General features: G+C 39.8%; 1 protein-coding gene across 1 annotated transcript; it reads right to left on the bottom strand.

The window, feature by feature from the left end:
• Nucleotides 1–3,203: 3,203 nt before the first annotated feature.
• Nucleotides 3,204–22,128, bottom strand: LOC124980123 (lymphoid-specific helicase-like). The gene is made up of 10 exons (XM_047545357.1): nucleotides 22,053–22,128; nucleotides 18,780–18,875; nucleotides 17,790–17,871; nucleotides 13,899–14,036; nucleotides 13,617–13,784; nucleotides 8,140–8,261; nucleotides 7,920–8,059; nucleotides 6,980–7,455; nucleotides 6,432–6,517; nucleotides 3,204–6,202 (listed from the first exon to the last, which is right to left on the bottom strand). Exon 10 carries the CDS (start codon nucleotides 5,548–5,550, stop codon nucleotides 4,024–4,026), a length of 1,527 nt encoding a protein of 508 aa, XP_047401313.1. The 5' UTR covers nucleotides 5,551–6,202; nucleotides 6,432–6,517; nucleotides 6,980–7,455; nucleotides 7,920–8,059; nucleotides 8,140–8,261; nucleotides 13,617–13,784; nucleotides 13,899–14,036; nucleotides 17,790–17,871; nucleotides 18,780–18,875; nucleotides 22,053–22,128; the 3' UTR covers nucleotides 3,204–4,023.
• Nucleotides 22,129–22,328: the final 200 nt, after the last annotated feature.

Below are 22,328 nucleotides of genomic sequence, written 5' to 3'. Positions count from 1 at the left end.
CCTCCAGCGGGTGTAATAGCAGTGCTGTGTGCTGGGAGAGTGCTTTGAGAAAAAAGAGTTCAGACCACCCTGGTGTAGGCTGGAAAACATGGCTGGCTTTAATCCATTACCATTTGCCCTCTTGAACTCATAACTTGCTGGAGGAATAGCCGTGGAGTTGCTGCACAGGCAACATGCCCCCTGGGGAAAAGGTAGCGAGTACCAACCGGGGATTCCAGCCCTGATTATGCAGGGGGTCCAGTGTTCTTTTTTTCTTTTTACCAGGGATTGGTTGATCCCAGGGGCACTCAACCACAGAGCCACATCCCTGGCCTTTTTAAATTTTTTAATTTTGAGCCAGGTTCTGGCATATCCAGTGTTCTGAATATCCCAAATGCTTAATAGAGATAGCAAAAGATATGTTGGGGATTTAGAGAAATAAAAAACAAAAATGAAGTCAATAAGACTCTTCAGTTGGAAGATGAAGATAAAAATATTCAAATGAGGAAACAACTTTGCTTTTGAGTCCCACTATCTCTCTTCAAGTTATTCAGTGAAAGAAAGTTCTTTCCTTACCCCTGAGTGAAAACCTAGAACATCCTACGACTTGTTTTTAATCACTCTTTTATAATTAAAAATTCCATAGTCACTTTGTTTCCAACAGTCTTTCTGAAGAAGTATCCAATCTTGTGTAATAATTCTATAATGCTCTCTCTCTCTTTTTTTTTTTGGTACTGGGGGTTGGACCCAGAGGTGCTTAACCACTGAGCTTCCTTGCTAAATTCTGAGGCTAGCTTTGAACTTGGAATCCTCCTGCCCCCAAATCACGGGGCTTATCGGCATGTGTCACCATGCCCAGCTGTAATAATTACTTCTTGAAATTAGATTTAAAGTTGAAACTTATCCTTTGCTCATCTGAGGGCTTCTGCTGCCAGAAGGGCAGGGTTCCTTTCTTCTTTTCCTCCATCTTCTGCTTCCAACTCCCTGCCCCAGTTTACCCACTGTGGTTTGTTCCAGGCTCAAAGCAGGAAGAGGGAAAAAGGGAGAACAGTGCTTAACTCACTGGTTGTCTCATAAGGTGGCTTCTCTATTTCTGGGGGCTAGGTACAAATATTTAAAGCTGCCTCTTCCTTGTGTAGCATGATTTCATTGGTTCTTTAGCAACACCCCAACCCCACATCCCTATTTCTGGGGTGCTCACACCCAACCTCCTCTTGATGGGCTAAAATTTCCTCAGCTCTGCAGCAGAATTGTAGCTTCTCCTTGCTGAAGCCTAGCACCCCTCTAGGTGGCCCTGTTGGACAGGAGCTAAGTTCACCCACCCCACCTTAACTCCCTCCCTCCCTTCATCTCTCTGTAACCAGCCCTGGCCCATCCAGTTCAGCCACCTCTCCTTTAACTGTTAGTTGAGAAATTTCCAGGCAGGAAACTCTCTTCTCCAGGCAGGAGTCACACACCAATCCACAGTGCCCTGCACATTCTCCAAGTGGCAGGGGACAGGACCAAAGCTCTGGAAGAAGTCCTTTGCACAGGAAAGTCACTTTGGGGTGGGGGTAGCCTTCAACCTGTCCTCTTCCAGAGAAAACCTCTTCATAAATCTCCCCTCCCATCTTCTCCCCTTGACTTTTTGTAGTGGAGAATGGTTCTTCCCAGCCTTGATAGTGGTGTTCTCATGGAGAGACCTGCATGATCCCCATCACTCCAAGCTTTGCCTGGCCTGTCACTCCCAGCACCACTGGTCTCCATCTGAGCACTGGGCTGGTCTTTCCTCTCCTGCAGTGACCTGCCTCAGGCACTGGCTGCATTTTCCAGTTTGGAGCTCAGCGGGCCTAACCCTGGGCTTGGGAGACTACCTTATTTCCTGCTACACTAAGGCCACCCTCTAATTTGGCCTCTCTAAGTAATGAAGGTAAGATTTTATTCCATCTACTCCCCTTCGTTTGGTTTTTCAGTTTGTTCAGAACCTGGAAGAGGAAGAGAGGTGCTATTTGTCGAGCCTCCTCAGAGATCCAGCATCTTTTTTCCCTGAAGGTAGGCAGGGAAGATTTGAGTCATGTTACCATTTTTTGGATAACCCTTTTGAAAATGTCTTATCTTTTAATGACACCTCTCTGGCTTGTCATATATATTCTACCTTGGTGACTTGGTGAGAACTTCTTATTTAATATTCTGAAATGTGTCATATGGGAAATAACAAGCTAAAAGTTTTTAGAGTTTGCTTGAGAAGTAACCGATTATAGCAACTATTTGAGGACATATATATAGCAGTGAAATGAAGATATTTTAGATAAAATTTAAAAATACTTCAAGAAGAAAAATTACTTTCAAGGAGACTCAAATTCTTTCTTGGCTCAGTCAAAGACTAGTAAGTCATTCCATCTTGCTAATTTTGTCATTTATAAAATAAAAGATTTAGACTGAATAATCTCTCAGGTCCTTTTCCAACTCTTACAATGAATCTGTGAAACCTGAAAAGGAAGTGGGAGACCATTTCCATTGCCAAATGGGCAAGATTGGTGATACAGGTATGGAGATCAATAGTGCAGGTCCCTCATGGCACACAGGAACGTGACCCTTCGTCCACTCAGTCACTAACTCTTATGGATTCATACATTTGTATACCAGGAGATATATAAGATGTAATCCTTGATCCAAGGAACTTATAAACATGAAGAAGAAGCTAGACTGATTATAAGTATTGCTAAAACAAAGATGCTTTATTTACCCCACAAGCATTTTCCAAGCACCTGTGTACAAAGCACAGTAGTAGTATCATAGGAATTGTGCTGGGGTGCAGTGAATAGTGTCCTTTCAGAGCACCATGATTATATGTACAGGACAGACCTAAACAGAGCCCATATGAGGACGGATGGCAAGCACAGGAAATGCTATATGACAATGCACAGCCCCAAACCTGCCCTCACACCCTTGGTCCTGGACTTCCCAATACAAAGACCAAGGACATTTCAATTGGGAAATGATTGTAGTGCTTCTCTTCCTCTTTCTTCCCTCCTTCCTTCCTTCCCTCCCTCCTTCCTTCCTTCCCTCCTTCCTTCCTTCCCTCCCTCCTTCCTTCCCTCCCTCCCCACCTTCCTCCCTCCCTCCCTCCTTTCTTTCTTTCTCTTTCTTTCTTTCTTTCTTTCTTTCTTTCTTTCTTTCTTTCTTTCTTTCTTTCTTTCCTTCTTTCTTTCCTTCTTTCTTTCTTCCTTCCTTCCTTCTTTTTAACACATGATTATCAGTCTGGATTCACTCTGTTTACAGTTTGACTACCTCATAGAAAAACATGTCCATAACATACCTGGTAGTTGTAAAAAGGCTTAGGTAAGGGCCAGAGGGTCAGATAAATATATGTTATTTATTTGGCACTCCCAAGCCAGTCTCCTTACACCCCCAAGGATTGTCTGTCCTTTCTAAATTTTATTCTCATATTCTTGCTAAATAACCAGCAATTTTTTAAAAATCAAGAAAATTAAAGTTCCAACACCTTTCTAAAAAATTATCCTTTTTTTTTTTAAACAAAAATTCGTCATGTCATTTCAGGCAAGCTTTTAAACTATGGACCAGGAAGATAGTTGCAAATGTATTGATCTGGATCAGCATTAGATTCAGGTATCTGTCACAAAAGGTCCACAAATACCCACAGAGCACCTCTGGTGTAACTGGCTACCTGTATTAAGTCCCATAAAAGATACCTTCTCTTCCCTCAGCATCCAAACCACAGGATCAGAATAAATGGTGAACCCGTCACCTGTCCAATCACCTGTGGAAAGCAAGCTGTGGGCTTTGCTCACGCTCTTTGCTCTTCTTTAGTCTCCAAAGCTGAATCCCAACCTGACTTCTTCCCTTCAGTGACTTTTCCAAGACACATCATATTTAATTGCTTGAATGTATCACTTCATACATTTAAAAATTTTAAATTTATACATTTTTAAATGTATAAAGTATAAATTTCAAATATATACTGGGATCAGTATCACACTGGTCATGTAGTCATACATGTACATGTAATATGTACAATACATGTACATAATACATTTTTTTAAGTCATTCTTTAGCTTCAATTTGAAACAAACATTCAGGACTGGAATCTTCAGAATTTTCTAGTATCTTGAATATCCCTGTCTTCTCTTTAATTGGTCCTGAGGCCTTCATTTGATCAATGAGATCACTTCGATCTAACAACAACTCAAGATCTTTATCACTAATGATCTTTTCTCTTGATCCTTTGACTTCCCTTTCATAATCTCTAGATTTTAATAACTCCTTTAATTCCTTAGGATCTAAGAAATTCTTAGATTGATTTAATCCAGATTGACCCCTTTTGAAGTGATTTTTGTGAATGATCAACTTTTCCAGTTTTCTTTTAGCAGCTGCTCTTTCCACAATTTTCTGATCAATAGTATTTGCTGTAACAAGTCGATATACAACAACTGGCTTTGTCTGACCAATTCTATGACATCGATCCTGGGCCTGAAGATCAGACTGGGGGTTCCAATCACTATCATAAATGATAACCGTATCTGCTGCAGTCAAATTAATGCCCAGACCACCAGCTCGTGTACTCACTAAGAAGATAAACACATCTCGATCTGTGTTGAAATTGTGCATATTTTCCTCTCTCTCAGAACAAGACATGGACCCATCAAGCCTGCTGAAGTTGAAATTTCTAAGCTGGCAGTAATCCATCAAAATGTCCAACATTCTTGTCATTCGTGAAAAAAGCAGCACCTTGTGACCTCTTTTTTTTAGTTCTGGCAGCATTCGATCCAAAATTAAGAATTTCCCAGAATTTGTTACCAATTCTTCATCAATCTTAAACTCTTGTGTAACAGGGTCTATAGGATATTCAATCAGATATGGATGATTACAGCATTTACGAAGTAGCATCATTATATTCTGCAGCTTCAGATTAACTTCAGATTCTATAGGGCTATTCATTTCCACCACAGTTCTTTCTCTGTCCACCTCTGGCTGTATTTGACTGATCAATTTTTCCAATTCATTAGGAAAATTATCTATTTTGCTGTAATTTATTGATTTTCTAGTTCGCCGTTTTGGTCGTCCAGTAGGACTTAGCTCAACTGTTTCTTTCTCACTGGTTCCAAACATATTTGCAATTGTACGATTCACAATTGCTGTGTAAAAGACTTCTTGTTTCTTTGAAAGTGGTGCATACACAATTACTTCTCGTTTAGGAGGAACTTCAAGAGCAACATCAGATTTTAGTCTTCTCAGTAAGAAAGGTGTGAGAATCTGGTGCAGCATATGCAATACATTCTGTTCTCTTTCTTTGGCTATAATGTCTTCAGCAGTTTCAGAAAGACTAGTAATGTCAAACCAAGACTCAAAGCTTTTCAAGTCATCAAATACATCTGGCAACAAAAAGTTTAGCAATGACCAAAGTTCTGATAAATTGTTCTGTAAGGGAGTACCAGTCAAAAGAAGTTTGTTATCAGCATTGAACCGTTTTAATTCCCTGATCAGACGGCATTTCATATTCTTAATCCTGTGTCCTTCATCTACTATTAAGTATTTCCAATAACAATGCTGTAATGCATTTCGGTCTCTCATGGCTATTTCAAATGATGTAATTACCACAGGGTGAATCTGCAGCGTTCCTTTCCTTTTGTGAATATTCCTTACCAATTTTCAACGTTCTTCCTGGGTTCCATGATATAACATGGTCGGAATTTCTGGTGTAAACCTTTTGAATTCAGCCATCCAGTTAGGAAGTGTAGACAAAGGGCCACAAACAAGAAAAGGTCCAGGTACTCCTCTCTGAATCATCAATGCAATTGTAGCAATGCACTGAACGGTCTTGCCTAATCCCATTTCATCTGCTAAAATGCCATTAATTCCATTTTCCCAAAGCATCCTAAGCCATTCCATGCCTTCTACTTGGTACCATCACATCACTCCTCCTGTGAAGTACTTTGGTTGTTGAAAGGGTACTGGCTGTCCATTACACTTCCGAACTGGGTCAAAAAAGAATTTAGCATTCTGCCTAACAGTTTGAGACAATCTATCTTTAATTATACTATTTGAATCTTTATTTTTCTGAAGATCTTCTACACAGAGATTAGCAGAGGAAGAACTTTGATCCTCATTCTCCTTTTTATTTTTTTTAGCCACAGACAGAATTTCCTCTTTTGACATGACCTCTGAAATATTATATGATTCATCTTCTCTTCCTCTTTTCTTTTTCATGGCTGAATTCTCTCCGCTTCCAGAAAAATACAGAAAAATACAGGTAATATGTATAATCAGAAAAATGAGAGATTGCACTCTATGTATGATCTATCAAAATGTATAAATGCATTCTACTGTCACGTACAACTAATTAGAACAAATAAAATTTAAAAATTAAAAAAGTTATTGTGATGATGGACATTTAATTCACGTGAAATTCTGATTCAAGTAACTTTTCATAGGGAGTTAGAATCCTGGCTTACCTTATCTACTTTTAGTATTGATTAAACAACTTCTCTGCAGGATCCCCAAAGAGATGGTGTTTCTGGTCAGGTGCAGTAGGGCACACCTGTAATTCGAGAAACGTGGGAGGCTGAGGCAGGAGGATCCCAAGTTCAAAGCTAACCTCCAAAACTTAGCAAGGCCCTAAGCAACTCAGTGAGAACCTGGCTCTAAATAAAATACCAAAAAAGGGCTGAAGGGAGTTGCTCAGTGGTTTAAGTGCCCCAGAGTTCAATCCTTGGAACCAAAAAAGAGACAGAGAGAGAGAGAGAGAGAGAGAGAGAGAGAGAGAGAGAGAGAGAGAGAGAGAGAGAGAGAGATGGTATTTGCATGGAAGATACATGGAGAACATTGCTTATTTGGCAAAACCAGGATACCACTTACAGAGAGATCCAAGCTAATGAAAGGAGTGGGGGAGACCTCCAAGTCAGTGAAGATGTTAGGAGGCACTGTGCCTGACTATGATCTCACTTTCCTAATGGGACCCCAGGGCAGATGGTCTGATCCATGGCCTGATAATAGGACAAACCATTTCATATCTGGAGTGTGCGATCACCATCTTCACAGTGAATGAAACCAACAAGAGCCAGCAGCTGTTCAGAGTTGAAGTCATGAACAATGAATCTCTGTGAGTTGAGCGGCCCAGTGGAGTGGGTGGGAAGCCTACTGATGTCATCCACTTACAGGCCAGAGCTTCCTCACTGGACACAAAGAAGGTTTGTTACTGAGGTCTTCCTGGAACCAGTGCTGGCATCACCTTGTTGTCTGCAGTCACAAAGGTGCAATCTACCGACCAAAAAACAATGAAGCTTTGCTTCCAAACAACACAGTCTGGGAATGCAAAATACCAGAAGCCGGAGCCGGAAGAGGGCAGATCATCAGTTGTCTTTCACTCTTCCAGTTCTATAACTGCTTCTTTTGTACGTTTCAAACATACCATATTTTTAAAGTTAAATCCTCATTCCTCTGCTTGCTAGTCTTCTGATTCCATTCGAAACTTGGCAGCTGTTTTGTTGCAAAGGAAGAGATTCAGAAATTCCAATTCTCCTACTTAATAAGAAAGTTATGTCCAGCGTAATGTAATAGGAGATAAATTTCCCATTATTGCCAACACTCAAAGTCAGCTCTCAGTTATGTGCTTTGAGAATAAGCCTTGGAAAATATTTTAATTCTAATTCCTATCCCCAACACAGAAGTTTCTAAGCATCCATCTACTTTTAAGTTGCTGTGTGCTTTTTAAACTTATATCCTATCAAAAACTGACTTTTAAAAAATATGGCAATGGCATCATAAGTTAATTTTGATGTTTCCATGACTTAGGCTATCTGAATCATCATTTTAGCTTTATTAGAGTATGTAAGAACTCAATTTTAGGGCAAATCAAGGTCAAGTTTCATAAACCTTCCCCAACTCTACACCAGGACTTTAAATAATAAGTAGAAAAATAAAATAAATTTATTTGAACATACCTGCTGTGTCTGTTGGGTTGTTTGTAGCCATAATCAACTACAAGTGGACTAAACTCACAATCTCCTTGAAATCTGGAGGGAGGGCATTTGCAATTTGGCTCTGTCTACTACTCCCATACATTCAGTTTGAAACTTGGGAACTGTTTGGTTGCAAGGGAGGAAATTCAGATTCAGAAATTCCAAATCTCCTCCGTAATAATTCTGTGGTTCAGTGACTTACCGAGGACCCAGACTCCTTCCATATTTCCAACTCACCCTGGGCACACAGGTTTTAATCCTCAAGCTTGCTCCACATGGGTCAAGATGGCTTCTGCACAGTCAGATAGTACTTTCACACATCACCTAAAGGCACAAGATGACAGTGTCTCTGTTAAGAGAAAAATCTCAATCAAAACTACCCGGGCTTCAAAGGATAAGTAACTGGGCAACCTGTAAAGTGAGAGGTGGGCTCCATGAGCACATGAAAATGGGTGGGCGGTGGGGGCGGGGAATGGCAGTTGACTAGACACAACTAACAATGCCTATCATAAGTGAGACTTTAGAAAAACTCCATTTCCTATGCTGAAGGTTAACAGATCCTTCTGGTTATTTTCCAAGGAGATTATATATGTGAAATGCACTTACAACCAGGTAACTATTTTCTCCTCAGCTAAAGCAGTACAAAGGAGAAGACAGGTCTGAGGGGGTATATAGCTTAATGGTTGAAATGAGGGTTGGTCAATAATACAGAAAGAAAATATTCTAGACAATGATAATTAGTTGCTATTAACATCACAAAAAGAGGTTAAAAAAAAACAAACCTCACATACCTTCCTTTGGAAGTATATAATGCCATCTATGAAGAGTTTTTGCCCCAAAACCGAAGATCAGATTAAATCTCTGGGTCTAAAACCCAACTTACAGAAAGTACAGGGAACAGAGGAACTTATTAAACACCACCACAGGGAAAAAGTCAGCAAAACTCAGACTCTATAGGACAAGTGATCTGATTTCAGAAAATAAAAGAGAAAGACATTTACAGATTAAAATATATCTATGAAATGCAATGTTTAGACCTTGTATGAATCTTGATTCAAACAAACCAATTGTAAATAACAGGAAATTTAAACCTGACTGGATAATTGATGATATTAAGGAATTATTGTCAATATTTTCAGGAGTGGTAATAGTATTGTGGTCATTCTATAAAAAAAGCTCATGTCTGGGCTGGGGTTGTGGCTCAGTGGTAGTGTCTCACCTAGCACTCCTGAGGCCCTAGGTTCAATCCTCAGCACCACATAAAAATAAAATATAGGTATTGTTCCACCTACAACTAAAATATATATATGTACATCATATAGAGAGCTCATGTATTTTAGAGACACATGCTGAAATAATTAAAGGAGAAATGATATGACATCTGAGATTTACCTCAGATTCCTCACAATAATGCAGCTGAAGTAGAGGAGTCAGGTTAGGGAAAATGATTGACTGTGAATAACAGTTGGGAAGTTGGGTGATGTGTACATGGGGATTCATTATGCAATTCTTCCTGTTTTTATTTACTTCAAAATAGCAATTTTTATATATTTAAAAAATAAGACATGAGAGAAGAAGGAAGAACTGGCAAAGTATACTGACTCAGTCATCCATTTGCACAATGGTCAGTGATGTGTACTTAAAACTTCTCCAGATACGCCGTCTCCATTTTTTTTTTTTGTACCTGGGAATGAACCCAGGGGCACCTCACCACTGAGCCACATCCCCAGCCCTTTTTTATATTTTATTTAGAAACGGTCTCACTGAGTTGCTCAGAGCCTCACTAAGTTGCTGAGGTTGGCTTTGAACTCATGATCCTCCTGCCTCAGCTCCCAACCCACTGGGATTATAGGCATGTACCACACTGCACCCAGCTAGGTTTCTGCTTCTTGAGAGTGGCTCAGTCAAAGATGTCTCAAGGGAATACAACAGTAGTCTACATCATTGTTATGAGAAAATGCAGAAAAGCCTTTCTGACTATTCTAAACTCAGTATCCTCAAATAAAGTAACTTCATTCAATTTAAATAAATATTATCATGTTATAAATTGTTGATCCTAGCCCATGAAGCAATTTTTAGATTTTTTTTGATAAAAATAAAATTCTAGTACTGTTATGCCATATGTTGCTGTTAAAATTAGTATCTGGAGGCTTCTAAGTATTTATTAACTTTCAGTAAAGCCTCTGCTCATTTTGAGAAGGTGTAAGTGAAGTGCACTTAGAACCAAGAAACTTAATTTTTAGATTGTTTGCTTGCTATAAATGTGAGCAAAATAAAAAAATCAAACTTCTCCAGAGCAGTAAGCCAGTTTTGCTCTAATATGACTTCATTATTCCTACTTCCCAAAGAAAAGAAAACAAAATGCAAAATGCAAAACATGTTTTGGGTGTATGTACACCCAAAACAGTACAGACAAACAGTATTCAAACTTTTAAAAAATAAGAGTGATGAAGATTCCCTCTGAGCTCCAGATTACTTGCAAAAGATCAATGGGCACGGATCCCAATAAAACGTCTGAACCACAGCACAAGACTATAGTCTGATACATGTATGTGTTTCCCTGACTACATCTGAGAATCTCCTAGACTTCTGCTGTAAGTCATTTTCACAGTAACTCAAGATGCTCGTTTGGAAAAAAAAAAAAAAGTAACTTTCAACTTCACCCCACCCCCATCTCCTGGAGGGGGGGGGGATGGAGAGAGAGAGAGAGAGAGAAAGAGAGAGACTGGAGTTTGACTTAATCACCAATGGCCAATGACTTAATCAGCCATGCCTGTATAATAAAGCTCCCAAAAAAACCAAAAGGATGGGATTCAGCAAGTTTCCCAATTGGAAGACAAGAATGCATCCACGTGAGTGGCACACCCCAAAACTCCATGGGAGTAGAAGATCCTGTGCTGAGGACCCATTCAGACCCACCCTATGTATTTTATCATTCAGCTGTTATTTGTACCCTTTAATACATTCTTTGTAATAAATAGGTTACAGCACATTAAAAAAAAAAAAAAAAAGATGGTAGTTTAGTTTTTACTTCTACCATGATGAGACAGGATAGGAGTTGGGGAAAACTGTGGGATATGAATAGCCCAGAAAGGACCATAATGGGAAGAAAGAAATACATAGTATTTCTGGTATACATAGAAAGAAATACTATGTATTTTTGGTATTTTTCCACCTCCATGTTCTCTTCATCCCTACCTAGAAATACAGTACTCTCAGGTCTTCCAGCTTCTCTGAGTCTCTATTATTTTTGCCCTCTCTCTAAATGTTCATTGCTCTTTATCCTCTTGGTTTGATCTAATCTAATAGTTATAAAAGCAATCTGTATGAGCTACAGGAATCCTTCCTTAGCCACACAGGATTCCAAGACCCTCAGTGAATTCCTGGAACAGAGGCTAGTTCCAAATCCTATACATACTATACTGTGTTTATCCCTATTAATACATTCCTATGATAAATTTTCACCTTTCTACTTAAAGGAAGCACTTTATGGCTTCTCTTTGGCATATCCAGATTTCCAGTTTCACTACTCTTGTGCTTCAGGGTCATTATTAAGTAAAATAAGCGTTACTGAAACACAGGCAATGTGCACCACCACAGTAGATCTGATAACAAGGATGGCTAATAAGCAGCTAATGGATATTCTGGACAAAAGGATGATTCATGCCCCAGAAACGGCACTGATGAGATTTCTTCATGCTACTTAGAATGGTATGTAATTTAAAATTTATGAATTGTTTATTTCTAGAATTTTCCATTTAATTATTTTCAGAACACAATTAACCGTGGATAAGGGCATATTACTATACCTCTAGCAGACATTCTCAAATACCAACTCACAGACCTAAGGGCCTATTATACTCATATTCTCTCACACAGAATGCTCAAAGTTTGCATCTTAAAGAAGTAGGTATTTGGGGCTGGAGTTGTGGTTCAGTGGTAGAGCACTTGCCTGGCATATGTGAGGACCTGGGTTCCATATTCAGCACCATATATAAATAAATAAATAAATAAAAGATCCATTGACAATTAAAAAATGTATTTAAAAGAAGTAGATATTCACAGACCTTACGTAACAGAAATCGAGGATAGAATGAAGGGGTTTCACATGTGCCTAATCATTCTAATTTACAAAAAAAATATGGATGAACTTAACTAGTATGTATAACTATAAAGTTCTAATAAAGTTAAAAGTGTAGCCTGGCTAAAGTGTTGGGGAATAGGCGTAGTACAAAGCATCAGAAAAAGGGACTAGTAGGTTTTACTCTTCCACCTCAATGAAAATTTTGTCACAGTAAAGAAGTTAAGACGTAAGCTTTAAAATGCATTTAGGAAGGTTCACATAGTTTCACAGAAATACTTTTTCTTCCAGGAAGTCAAGTAACTCATGATTTCCTTACCCATCTCCTTTTATGATTCCCACTGAGATAATATGGACATATTTTTAAATATTAGTCTTTCAGGCAGGAAGATATCCTAGAACAGTGATCTCTAAGCCTTACTGGTCATCAAAATCACCTGCCCAATTTTTTTAAATCAGCATTTTTAATCTCCCACTCCTGTATTGAATCACATTCTTGGCCAGGATGGGAGAAGGGGCTGTAAGGGTCTGAGGTAGGAATATGTATATATATATATGCCAGGGATTGAACCCAGGGGTGCTTTACCACTCAGCCACATCCCCAGCTCTTTTTAGTATTTTATTTTGAGATAGGGTCTTGCTGAGTTGCTTAGTGCCTTGCTAACTTGCTGAGGCTGGTTTTGAAATCTCAATTCTCCTGCATCAGCCTCCCCTTGAACTCTCAGTCCTCCTGAGCTGCTGGGATTACAGGTGTGTGCCAAAGCATGTGGCAGTAATAACCAGGCTGAACCCTGCTTAGCTTCAGAGATCAGGTAAGATCAGGCGCCTTAAGGATAGTATGGCCGTAGGCTGTTTTTTAATTCTCCATGTTAATTCTATTGATCAGTCAGGCTTGGGCACCACTGTTGAGAAATGGGCTAGACAACTGATGTGTAATTTTGCCAGGTATCCCCTGGGGGTAGGGGGGTGGGGGTGGCAATGATCGGGGTTCAGTGTGATGGAGAGGGATAGATTATTGACATACTGATTTATGTCCTTGTAGTAATTTATACAGTAATTTAAATAGTAATTTATACAGTAATCTATGTCCTTGTTTCTACTGGAATAGAAGGAAACATGGTTTTCTTCCTCTTTTGCTCTCTGGAAGGAAATCCCCCACTTCTCTTTCAAGTCATAGGACATTCATATGCTCATGTGTAAGAGTTTTAAGAACTTTGTGTTTCAAAAGTTATCTTGGAAAAAGCCCAAAAGGAGTTCTTGACTCCTCAAAATAGATGATAGATGATTTGATTGCTAGATAGATAGATTAAAAAAAAAACTGGGATTATCCCAAAAATAGAGGAGATATAAGACATCATTTCCAGGGGGAGACAGATATTCCTCTCCCCAGAGAGATGGAACCACCCCTCCCCAAGCTGGAAGGAGGCGTGGGCATCTCCTGCACCCAGTGTGTAGGGAAATTCAGAGTATTCCCTCCACCTTATCTGCAAAGAAGCAAGGAACATGCCACCCTCAGCAAACCTCAGCAATTGTCCCATCTCAAAATCTGTCTCATGGGAACTGCAAGAAGAGAAAAGGAACTGGCATTCATTGCAAACCTCTACTGTTCCAAAATTGCTTTCCTCTGGGACCCATGGATCCTGTGAGCCTTCTTGAGAGTCAGAGTGGGAGCGGAGGGCCGCTCTGCCCAGTGTGTTTCCTCTTGCTCCTGCTGGGGGGTCATGGAGTGTGCTCATCTGCTTACAGAGTCATGGCTTGTCAAGCATCTGATTTGGTATCAAAATAAGAATCAAACAGGATGAGTGAAAGAAACGAGATGTGAAAGAGCTCAAGCTGTTTAAGTTCAATTTATATGAAATTAGAAAATAGACTGAACTTACCTGTGGTAATGGAGGTTAGTACAGCAAGCATCTCTCGCCAGGTATTGACTGGAGGGCACCAGGGAGGCTTCTGGATGCTGGAAACCTTCTTTATCTTGGTCTGGATAGTGTGTATTTCCAAACCAGGTTCCTCTCCACCTGATGCCCAGAAAAAGCCAATCACTCAAGTGCCCAGTTTTGCAAAAGAGAAAATGTTTTAATTCTCAGGTCAGTCAAGCAGCCAAGCATAAGGAGATGGGAGTCCACAGACTCAAATCCACCTCCCCAAGGATAGGGTCTGCGAGTATTTATGGGGTGAGTTAAACAGGGCTTTTGGTGTTTGTGTGGACAAACTTCACGGCACTGCATAGGATGCAGGGTCAGAAAGTGGTGACATTAGCCTGGCCTGGGGTTAGACACTAGAAGGACGCCCGTTAGATGCTTCCTGCAGGCATAGGTGAGGGAGGTTGTGGTTTCAACCAGTGAGAGTCAGACAATGCTTCTTTCTGAATATTTCTTTTTTAAAAAGCTTAAAGTAATAATTATCACAAGTTGAGCAAACATGGAATCCCAGCTACAGGGAAGGCTGAGGCAGGACGATGGCTTGAGCCCATGGGTTTTAGTTCTTGGCCAAGCTAGGCCATATAGCTGAATCCCGGCTCAAAAAACAGTTACCATGCGGCTGGGAGCTCAGTAGTAGAGTGTTTGCCTAGCATGTGTGAGGCACTGGGTTCGATCCTCAGCACCACATAAAAATAAATAAAATAAAAAATCATCTACAGGCTGGGGATATGGCTCAGTTGGTAGAGTGCCTGCCTCGCAAGCACAAGGCCCTGGGTTCAATCCCTAGCACCGCAAAAAAAAAAAAAAAAAAAAAAAAAAAAAAAAAAAAAAAAAAAATCATCTACAACTAAAACATATCTTTAATAAAATAATTACCAAGTGACCATGCTTCAGAGGTGTTAGCTAAAATAAAGCTAGCAGTGGTTCATTCAGACTTTCTCTGAGTGGTGTGTGTGTGTGTGTGTGTGTGTGTGTTGTGTGTGTGCGCGTGCAGTTCTTTTGTTTGAAGGTACTGGGAATCGAACCCAGGGGCACTCCACAACTGAGCAACATCCTCAGTCCTTTTATTTCATTTTGAGACAGGGTCTCACTAAGTTGCCCATGCTTGCCTAGAAAATGCCATCCCTCCTGCCTCAACCTCCTGAGTAACTGGCATACGAGGAGTGTGCCATTACACCCAGCTACGGGAATTTAAAAGAAAGGATGTATGTAAATGTATGATTACACAAATGGTATGCCTCTACTTCATGTACAGAGAAACAAGTTGTACCCCATTTGTTTACAATAAAAAGAAAAGAAAAAAAAAGACAGGATGTGCTCTTTGATTTTAAATTGTTTACTGGGAAGGGAGAATAACTAAAGTTTCTTACAGGAAAAACAATTGTTAATTTTGTTTTGAAGACTCAGTTCCACAGGTGCACACATATGTAAGAAGTCATTGAGCTGTACACATAAGATCCATGTACTTTACTGTTATGTAAATGTTAACCTCCGCAAAAGTAAATACATCATAAAGCAAACAAGTCAATAAATGAACACAGATACTAAACAATAACCTAGAGTGACCTGCCAGTTCCACCTTGCCTGTTATTGGGGTCACTTTTCCGGTCTTGCTGACTCGATCCCATTACAATTCCTAAAATGAATCTAGTTCCCTACCCCAAAATTGCATGGGAAATTTAAAAAGCTAGAGAAAAAAAACCACTCAGCCCAAGAAGTCTCATCTATGGTGGGCATGCAGTGGGGTATTTATGTGCAGGGCGATAAAGCCAGGCTCTGTTGCTGGTGGTTATAACCTTAAGCTGCTTACTTAAAGTCTCCATTCCTCAGTTTCTGGATCTGTGTAATAGGCTTATAATCAGGATTAAACACGTTTAATCCATATAAGTACGCTCAGGAATATCTAATATTATTACATGTCAAGGCATAGTAAGCATTATACCTGTATTATCTGCTATAATCCTTACAGCTGCCATCTCCATTTTACAAGGGAAGAAACTGAAGCTCAAAGAGACAACACTTGCATAGTTAGCAAAAGGCACCATCAGGACTTGAAACTAAGTCCATCTTGTCTTTTCCTATTAAAGGGCTTCCCTGATGATTGCCTGCATCTTCCCAACCTCTGCTTCCTCCCGGACTACCCTAGTGTTAACCCACCATTACTCTGCATCTCTCCCATAGCCTGTGGCTGAGTCTGGATCACATGGTCTTCTCTTCTGGGAACACTGTAGTCCTTTGTGTTCTGTTTGAGCCCCAAGTACAGAACAATGAGTCTAAATAATAGATGTTGGAGTGAACTCCTAAGACTGTGTCGCCTTCCATCGCCCCCCCCCCACTTTTTATTTTATAATCATAGGAGAGAAAGTGTTGCTTTTAAAGGACACATGGTACTGGAAAATAGGAAAGTGTGCCACTATCAGAAAAAAATTGAAGTATCTGGTAGATAGAAATTAAATAAAGTAAACATCAACAAGAGTTGGAGGGAAAAAACCCACACCCCAAAACTGACTGCAGAAAATGATCCTAAAAACTTAAAATAATGGAAAGACAAGAGCAAATCCAGAGAGGTTCCAAGCTCCAAAGGGCATTTACAATAAAAGCTCTGAATAAACCATCAGGATAATTCATTAAAATCTATTTAAAGCATGGGATACATGGTCTTTTTCTGCCCCTACACTGGCAGAAGGAAAACATCAGTAGCGATTGGCCTGGGGAGGGCAGAGGGCAGAGAGAGGGCACCAGAGACATGCATGGGAGGAAGGGTTAGGAGACCAGGTACCTCCACAAGGAGGGTCAGGTGTACGATCTACCCCAGAGTGAAACCCTCTTACTTCAGCATCATGGCAGGGAAGCCTACAGGTGTGCCCGGGTTAGTTTTCTATCACTGCCAGAACAAAAGACCACAAACATAGTGGCCTAAACCAACACAGGTTTATAGTTTCTCTGCCCTGTAAGTCAGAAGTCTAACACAGGCCCTGTGGGGCTAGAATCAAGGCGTGTGGAGGGTGCACTCCTTCCTGGAGACCCTAGAGGAAACTTTTCCAGCAACTGGTGTCCACCCACATTCCTTAGCTCCTGCTCCTTTTTCCCATCTACAAAGCCAGCACTGTTGCATCCCTCTGACCCTTCTTTCAAAGTCCTATCTCCCTCTGATCACAACCAGGGTAACTTATTTTCAAGAATCCTGTGCGTGGGCCCTGCTGGATAACCCAGGATAATCTCCTCATATCCAATTCCTTAAATTAATCTCATCTTCAAAGTCCCTTTTGCCATGTAAAGAAACATGTTTACAGGTTTTCAGGAATTAGGGGCCATTACTCTGCCCACCACATGTGCTTTTTGGGCGTCTGGCAAATGCCCCTGTGTCCTGAAGTTGGAATGACGTCCACAGTGGGAAGCAGCAGAGGCCTAGCCAGCCCATTTTTGCAGGCTAGCCTTGGCTATGGCCCTTGGTTCCTACTGGTTTTCCAAGTCTGATTTTCAGCCTTCTGGTCAACTTTGTGAGCACCCAAAAAACCTGTCAACAAATTATTTTCCTGCATAAATTAGTCAAAACCAGTTTTTTGTTTGTTTGCTTTTATGTTACTGGGAATTGAACCAGGGCTTGGTGCATGCTAGGCAAATGCTCTGCCACTGAGCTACATTCCCAGCCCATTGGAGCCAGTTTGACTGATCAAAATATTCTACCTTCCTGTTCCACACCCATTTATCGTTAAGTAAGTGCTTCCTGTGGATTCCCCCACATACCTACACACAACTTACATTCTTGCATTTATAGGAAAGGTCTGTTAGATAACACTCCTACACAAAAGCAGATAAGACCCATGCCATTTATCTATAATTATTCACCTTGTTCTTCATTTGGAACCCAGGATCACCAGACTTTGAGAATAATTAACACCCTGAGCATCTTGAAACAAATAGAACTGGCCTAGGAGACAAAGAGATCAGAATAAAATTTTAACAACAAAAGAGTCTATTTGGTATATTCAGGGATATCTGAGAACATTTTGCCTACACACAAGAGCATTTAGTGTATAAGAAAGATCTTTTTTTTAGCAACAACATTCATTGTTATTATTTTTGCACTACTGGGGATGGAGACCAGGGCCATGCCCATGTTAGGCAAGCACCATACCACTAGATTATACCTTTTGCCCCCCATCCCTGTAGGTTACCACCCTCAACATTTCTAGTTTCACTGACATTTCTCCACATCTTTAAAAATCATATGCTTATACTCATTTTTCTTTATTTTTCTTTATTTACTTTGGTGCTGGGGATTGAACCCAGGGCTTGCGCATACTAGACCAGCGCTCTATCACTGAGTTACATCCCCAGCCCCTTATGCCACTATTTTTCAACTTGTCAGTTTTAGTCCTTGTCTGTCAACTTCCTGCCAAGGTAAAAAAATGTTAAATACCTCTCCCCGTCCCAACATCATTTTTCTTACCCCTTGCCCTACTTATATGTAATTTTTTATTCGACCAATGGTCAAAATTACATGAAGTCAATATCAATGTTATTCACTGTGCCAAATCATGCATTGCAACCTTTTTCTACACATGCTTTCATTTTTTCTGAAGTTAATAACTGACTCATTTTCTCATTTGTTTGGTTTTCCATCTACCTGTTGTTAATTTTTTTCCCAATTTCCCAGAGTATCTGCTATATACTAACTAATTCTATTTTTTTTAATGCTGAGAACACTCAAGATTCCTTTTTCTGAGCTGCATCTGGAGTCCTCTCCCTTTCTCTTTCTCTCTGGCATAGCTATTTCCTTGAGGTTCTGGGATCTCTCCTCCTGCCACCTTAAGGTTTTCCTTGCTGCTTCCATACCTTCCATGTTCTTGTTTTATTTCCTTGTTTTGCTGAAGTCGTTCTTCCAGTTTCCTTTATGAAATTGCAGCATATTATCCAACCAAGGCCAGAAACCTGCACAATGCAAGGACCCACGTTCAGGGCTTTGTCTCAAAAGAACAAAGGTCGGCCAGCTGTCTTCTCACGGCCAGGCAGACCCAAGGTTCCAGGGAGCCCTGCACCCTCATGGAGCCTCAAGCCCCTGTGGAGCTGCGACTCCATGGCCCCTGGGCCCCCAAGAAAGAAATCTTGACATCACACCAGGTGGCACACACCTGTAATCCCAACTACATTGGAGGTTGAGGCAGGAGGATTCCAAGTTCAAGGTCAACATGCAACATAGCAAAACCATGACTCAAAATAAAATAAAAAGACCTGGGGAATTTAGCCCAGTGGTAGAACTTTTTTGTCTAGTATGTGCAAAGCCCCAACTTCAATCCCCAGTACTGCCAAAAGATGAAAAAGGGTTCTTGGAAAACAAAAATCCAATAAGAGGACTTTGTCCACCACCAAAGTCCTGCATTTGAAATAATGCCTAGCACATAACAGGAACTCAATACATATTTATTGACAGAATGAATATGGATGGAACCTATAACAGCTGAAAATAAAATTAGTAATCTGAAAGATAAAGGAAAGAAACTCACAAAATTTAAAATAAGAAGGAGAAAGCAAGTGGGAAATAGAAAAAATAACTTAAGCAATGTGCACAATTAAACCAGGTCACCAAAAATGCATCAGATAGGCATTCCAGAAGAAAAATACTGAAACTATGAAGGACGAAATTATTTTTAATTTTTTTTTTTAATAAACCATCTTGGAGCTGAAGAAAGCACAAATTTTAGATTGAAAGTTTCCCTGGCAAATCCTAGTTAAATTAAGAAACACATAGATGAAGAAAACCATACTGAAAAATTCCACTTAAAGTCTACAAAGAAGAAGCAGAGGGGTATCCCACCTCTCCTCAGCAGTCCTGGATGCTGGAGACAGCAGAACAGTGTCTGCGAATTTCTGAGGGAGAAAGCAATTTTGAACCTGGAAGTCTATGAAGGCAAACTTATCATCAAGTGTGAAAAGCCCTGGAGATATTTTTGAACATACAAGAATTTTTGCTGCAAATATACCATGTCTTAAATAATTATAGGGGATGGGGATGTAGCTTAATGGGAGAGCATGTGCTTAGCATGCACAAGGCCTAAATTCAACCCCAGCACCAAAAATAAGTAATAAGTAAAAATAAAATAATTTCTGTACTCAAAAATATGCTAGAACAAAAACAACAATAAGAAGTACTCCAAAGAAAAAGATCATGTGACATACAAAGAAAAGTGTTAGCTGGAAGAAAAATGAAACCCCCAAACAGTCAAACTCAACTAAAAATAAAACTAATCTAGCAAATTGCTTACACTATAAAGGAAGGAGAAAGTCAATAAATACATATATATGGTTTTTTCTTATTAGGAGATATTGAAGGATGGCAGAATATGTGACCCTATAATATGACACTTTGGTTTAAGGATTATTTTGAGTTATAAGCACTTGAGAAACCGCCAATGCGAGCAGGACTTTCTAATCTCCCTTTCTTTCCTGGGCACAAGATATTAAAACCTGAGCGGAGTGTGTTGGCGCACACCTATAATCCCAGCAGCTCAGGAGATTGAGGCAGAAGGATCACAGGTTCGAAACCAGCCTCAGCAATTTAGCAAGGCTATAAGCAACCTAGTGAGATTCTCTCTCAAAATAAAAAATAAAAAGGGTTGGAGATGTGGCTCCATGGTTAAGCACCCTTGGGTTCAATCACAAGAAAAGGAAGGAAGGAAGGAAGGAAGGAAGGAAGGAAGGAAGGAAGGAAGGAAGGAAGGAAGGAAGGGAGGGAGGGAGGGAGGGAGGGAAATTAAAACCCTCATGTGAAAGATGTCCTCTCTGTACCAGAGAAAAGAAACATTCTTGTACAGGGAGTCATAGATAAGAGAATTCTGTACAAACAGAACTTGTTAAAATTATTTTTACTTTAGTCTCCCCACATGGTTGTTATTTTTCCAAAATTGCCTCTCTTTGTTCAACCTAGGTTTGGCATTTCTTTGTGCCTTCATTTCCTCCTGTGTTAAGTAAGACTTATTTGAATTTGGATGCTTTTCTCCTGTTAATCTGTCTTATGCCAATTTATTCTCAAGTCCCAGCTAAAAACCCTCAGAGGGTGGAGGTAAAATTTTGCCTCCCTTACAATGTAGAGATGGATTGATTGTAGATGCTGATAGAAAACAGCAAAATAAGTTAACATTTAAATAATTGAAATAGAATATATACCTTTGCCAACCCTTGAAGAAAAACAAATGAAACAAAGAGAACTTAATCACAGTAACAACATACAAGAAAAGCAAAAAAAGGAAACAGTAAGAAAAAAAAATTAATGGAAAATATGTGTCAAGATAACAGGGATATATGTAAACATGCTAACAATAATAAATGTGAAGGAATCAAGTTCCCTTATTTAAACACCTAGTCCTGATTCAGGTTAAAAATAATCCAATTTTATGCTATTTACAAAATAGACACCTAAAACGTTAAAGGAGAGAAGGCTCTTTCCAAATGATAAAAGTCACAATTCACTAACCAGACTGAAAAATTAAGAAACTTTATTCACTTAATATAGAACTTGAAAATTTGAAAACCAAAAGATGTTAGAAATACAAGAAGAAATTAAAATTGATCTATCTACAACAATGGTAGAAAACTGTAATAATCTAAACCAGCTATGGTGGTGCATACCTATAATCCCAGGTACTTAGAGACTGAGACAGAAGATTCCATGTTCAAAGCCAGCTTGGACTATATATTGAAGCCCTGTTTCAAAACAATATAAAAATGACTGGGGATGTAGTTCAGAGTGCTTGCCTGGCATACAAGAGGTTCTGGGTTCAATCTCCAGTACTACAGAAAGATGGAAGGAAGGGAGGGAGAGAGGAAGGGAGGAAGAAAGGAACAGTAATAACCTGTTTCAGAAACTGATCGATAAAAGAAATTCTTTTAAGTTAGTAAGTGTATTTGAGTAACGCACTTAACCATCTTAAAATAATAAACAACTTTGTAAGATACCAGGAACCTCTGCTACACAAAATCCTACTATTTTCATCTTCCTGTCTCAGTAGCAATTGATGTTTGACATTCCTTCTCCCTGAAACTCTGCACTGAGCTCTAGAGAGCCCACCCTCCCTTGACTTTTCCATTGGGGGTCCAGTGTGGCAAACTTACTTCTCTGACTCTTCTTCCTATTCCTGACCTCATTATTACTGACTTGCCTGAGACAGAGTCTTAGGTGATCTCTCCAATCCTCGGTCTTTACAAGACATCTCTAAGCTAATTATTCCCAAATATATTTCTCCTGCCCTGACCTCTCCCCTGAGCTCCAGATTCCTTTATCCAACTCCATTTGAATACCAAACAGGCAGCTCAAATTTGTCTCAAACTAAACTCTTGAGTTTCTCTATATACATTCTAAAGTGTTTGTATTATCTCGGATTCTTTTTT

The sequence above is a fragment of the Sciurus carolinensis genome, chromosome 3 (assembly GCF_902686445.1).
Source record: "Sciurus carolinensis chromosome 3, mSciCar1.2, whole genome shotgun sequence".
NCBI lineage: Eukaryota > Metazoa > Chordata > Mammalia > Rodentia > Sciuridae > Sciurus > Sciurus carolinensis.
This window is presented reverse-complemented; position numbering and strand designations above follow the sequence as displayed.

What these genes read in the sequence shown, in the direction of transcription:
- LOC124980123 (XM_047545357.1), bottom strand. Translation starts at nt 5,550, where the DNA reads ATGAGAGACCGAAATGCATTACAGCATTGTTATTGGAAATACTTAATA.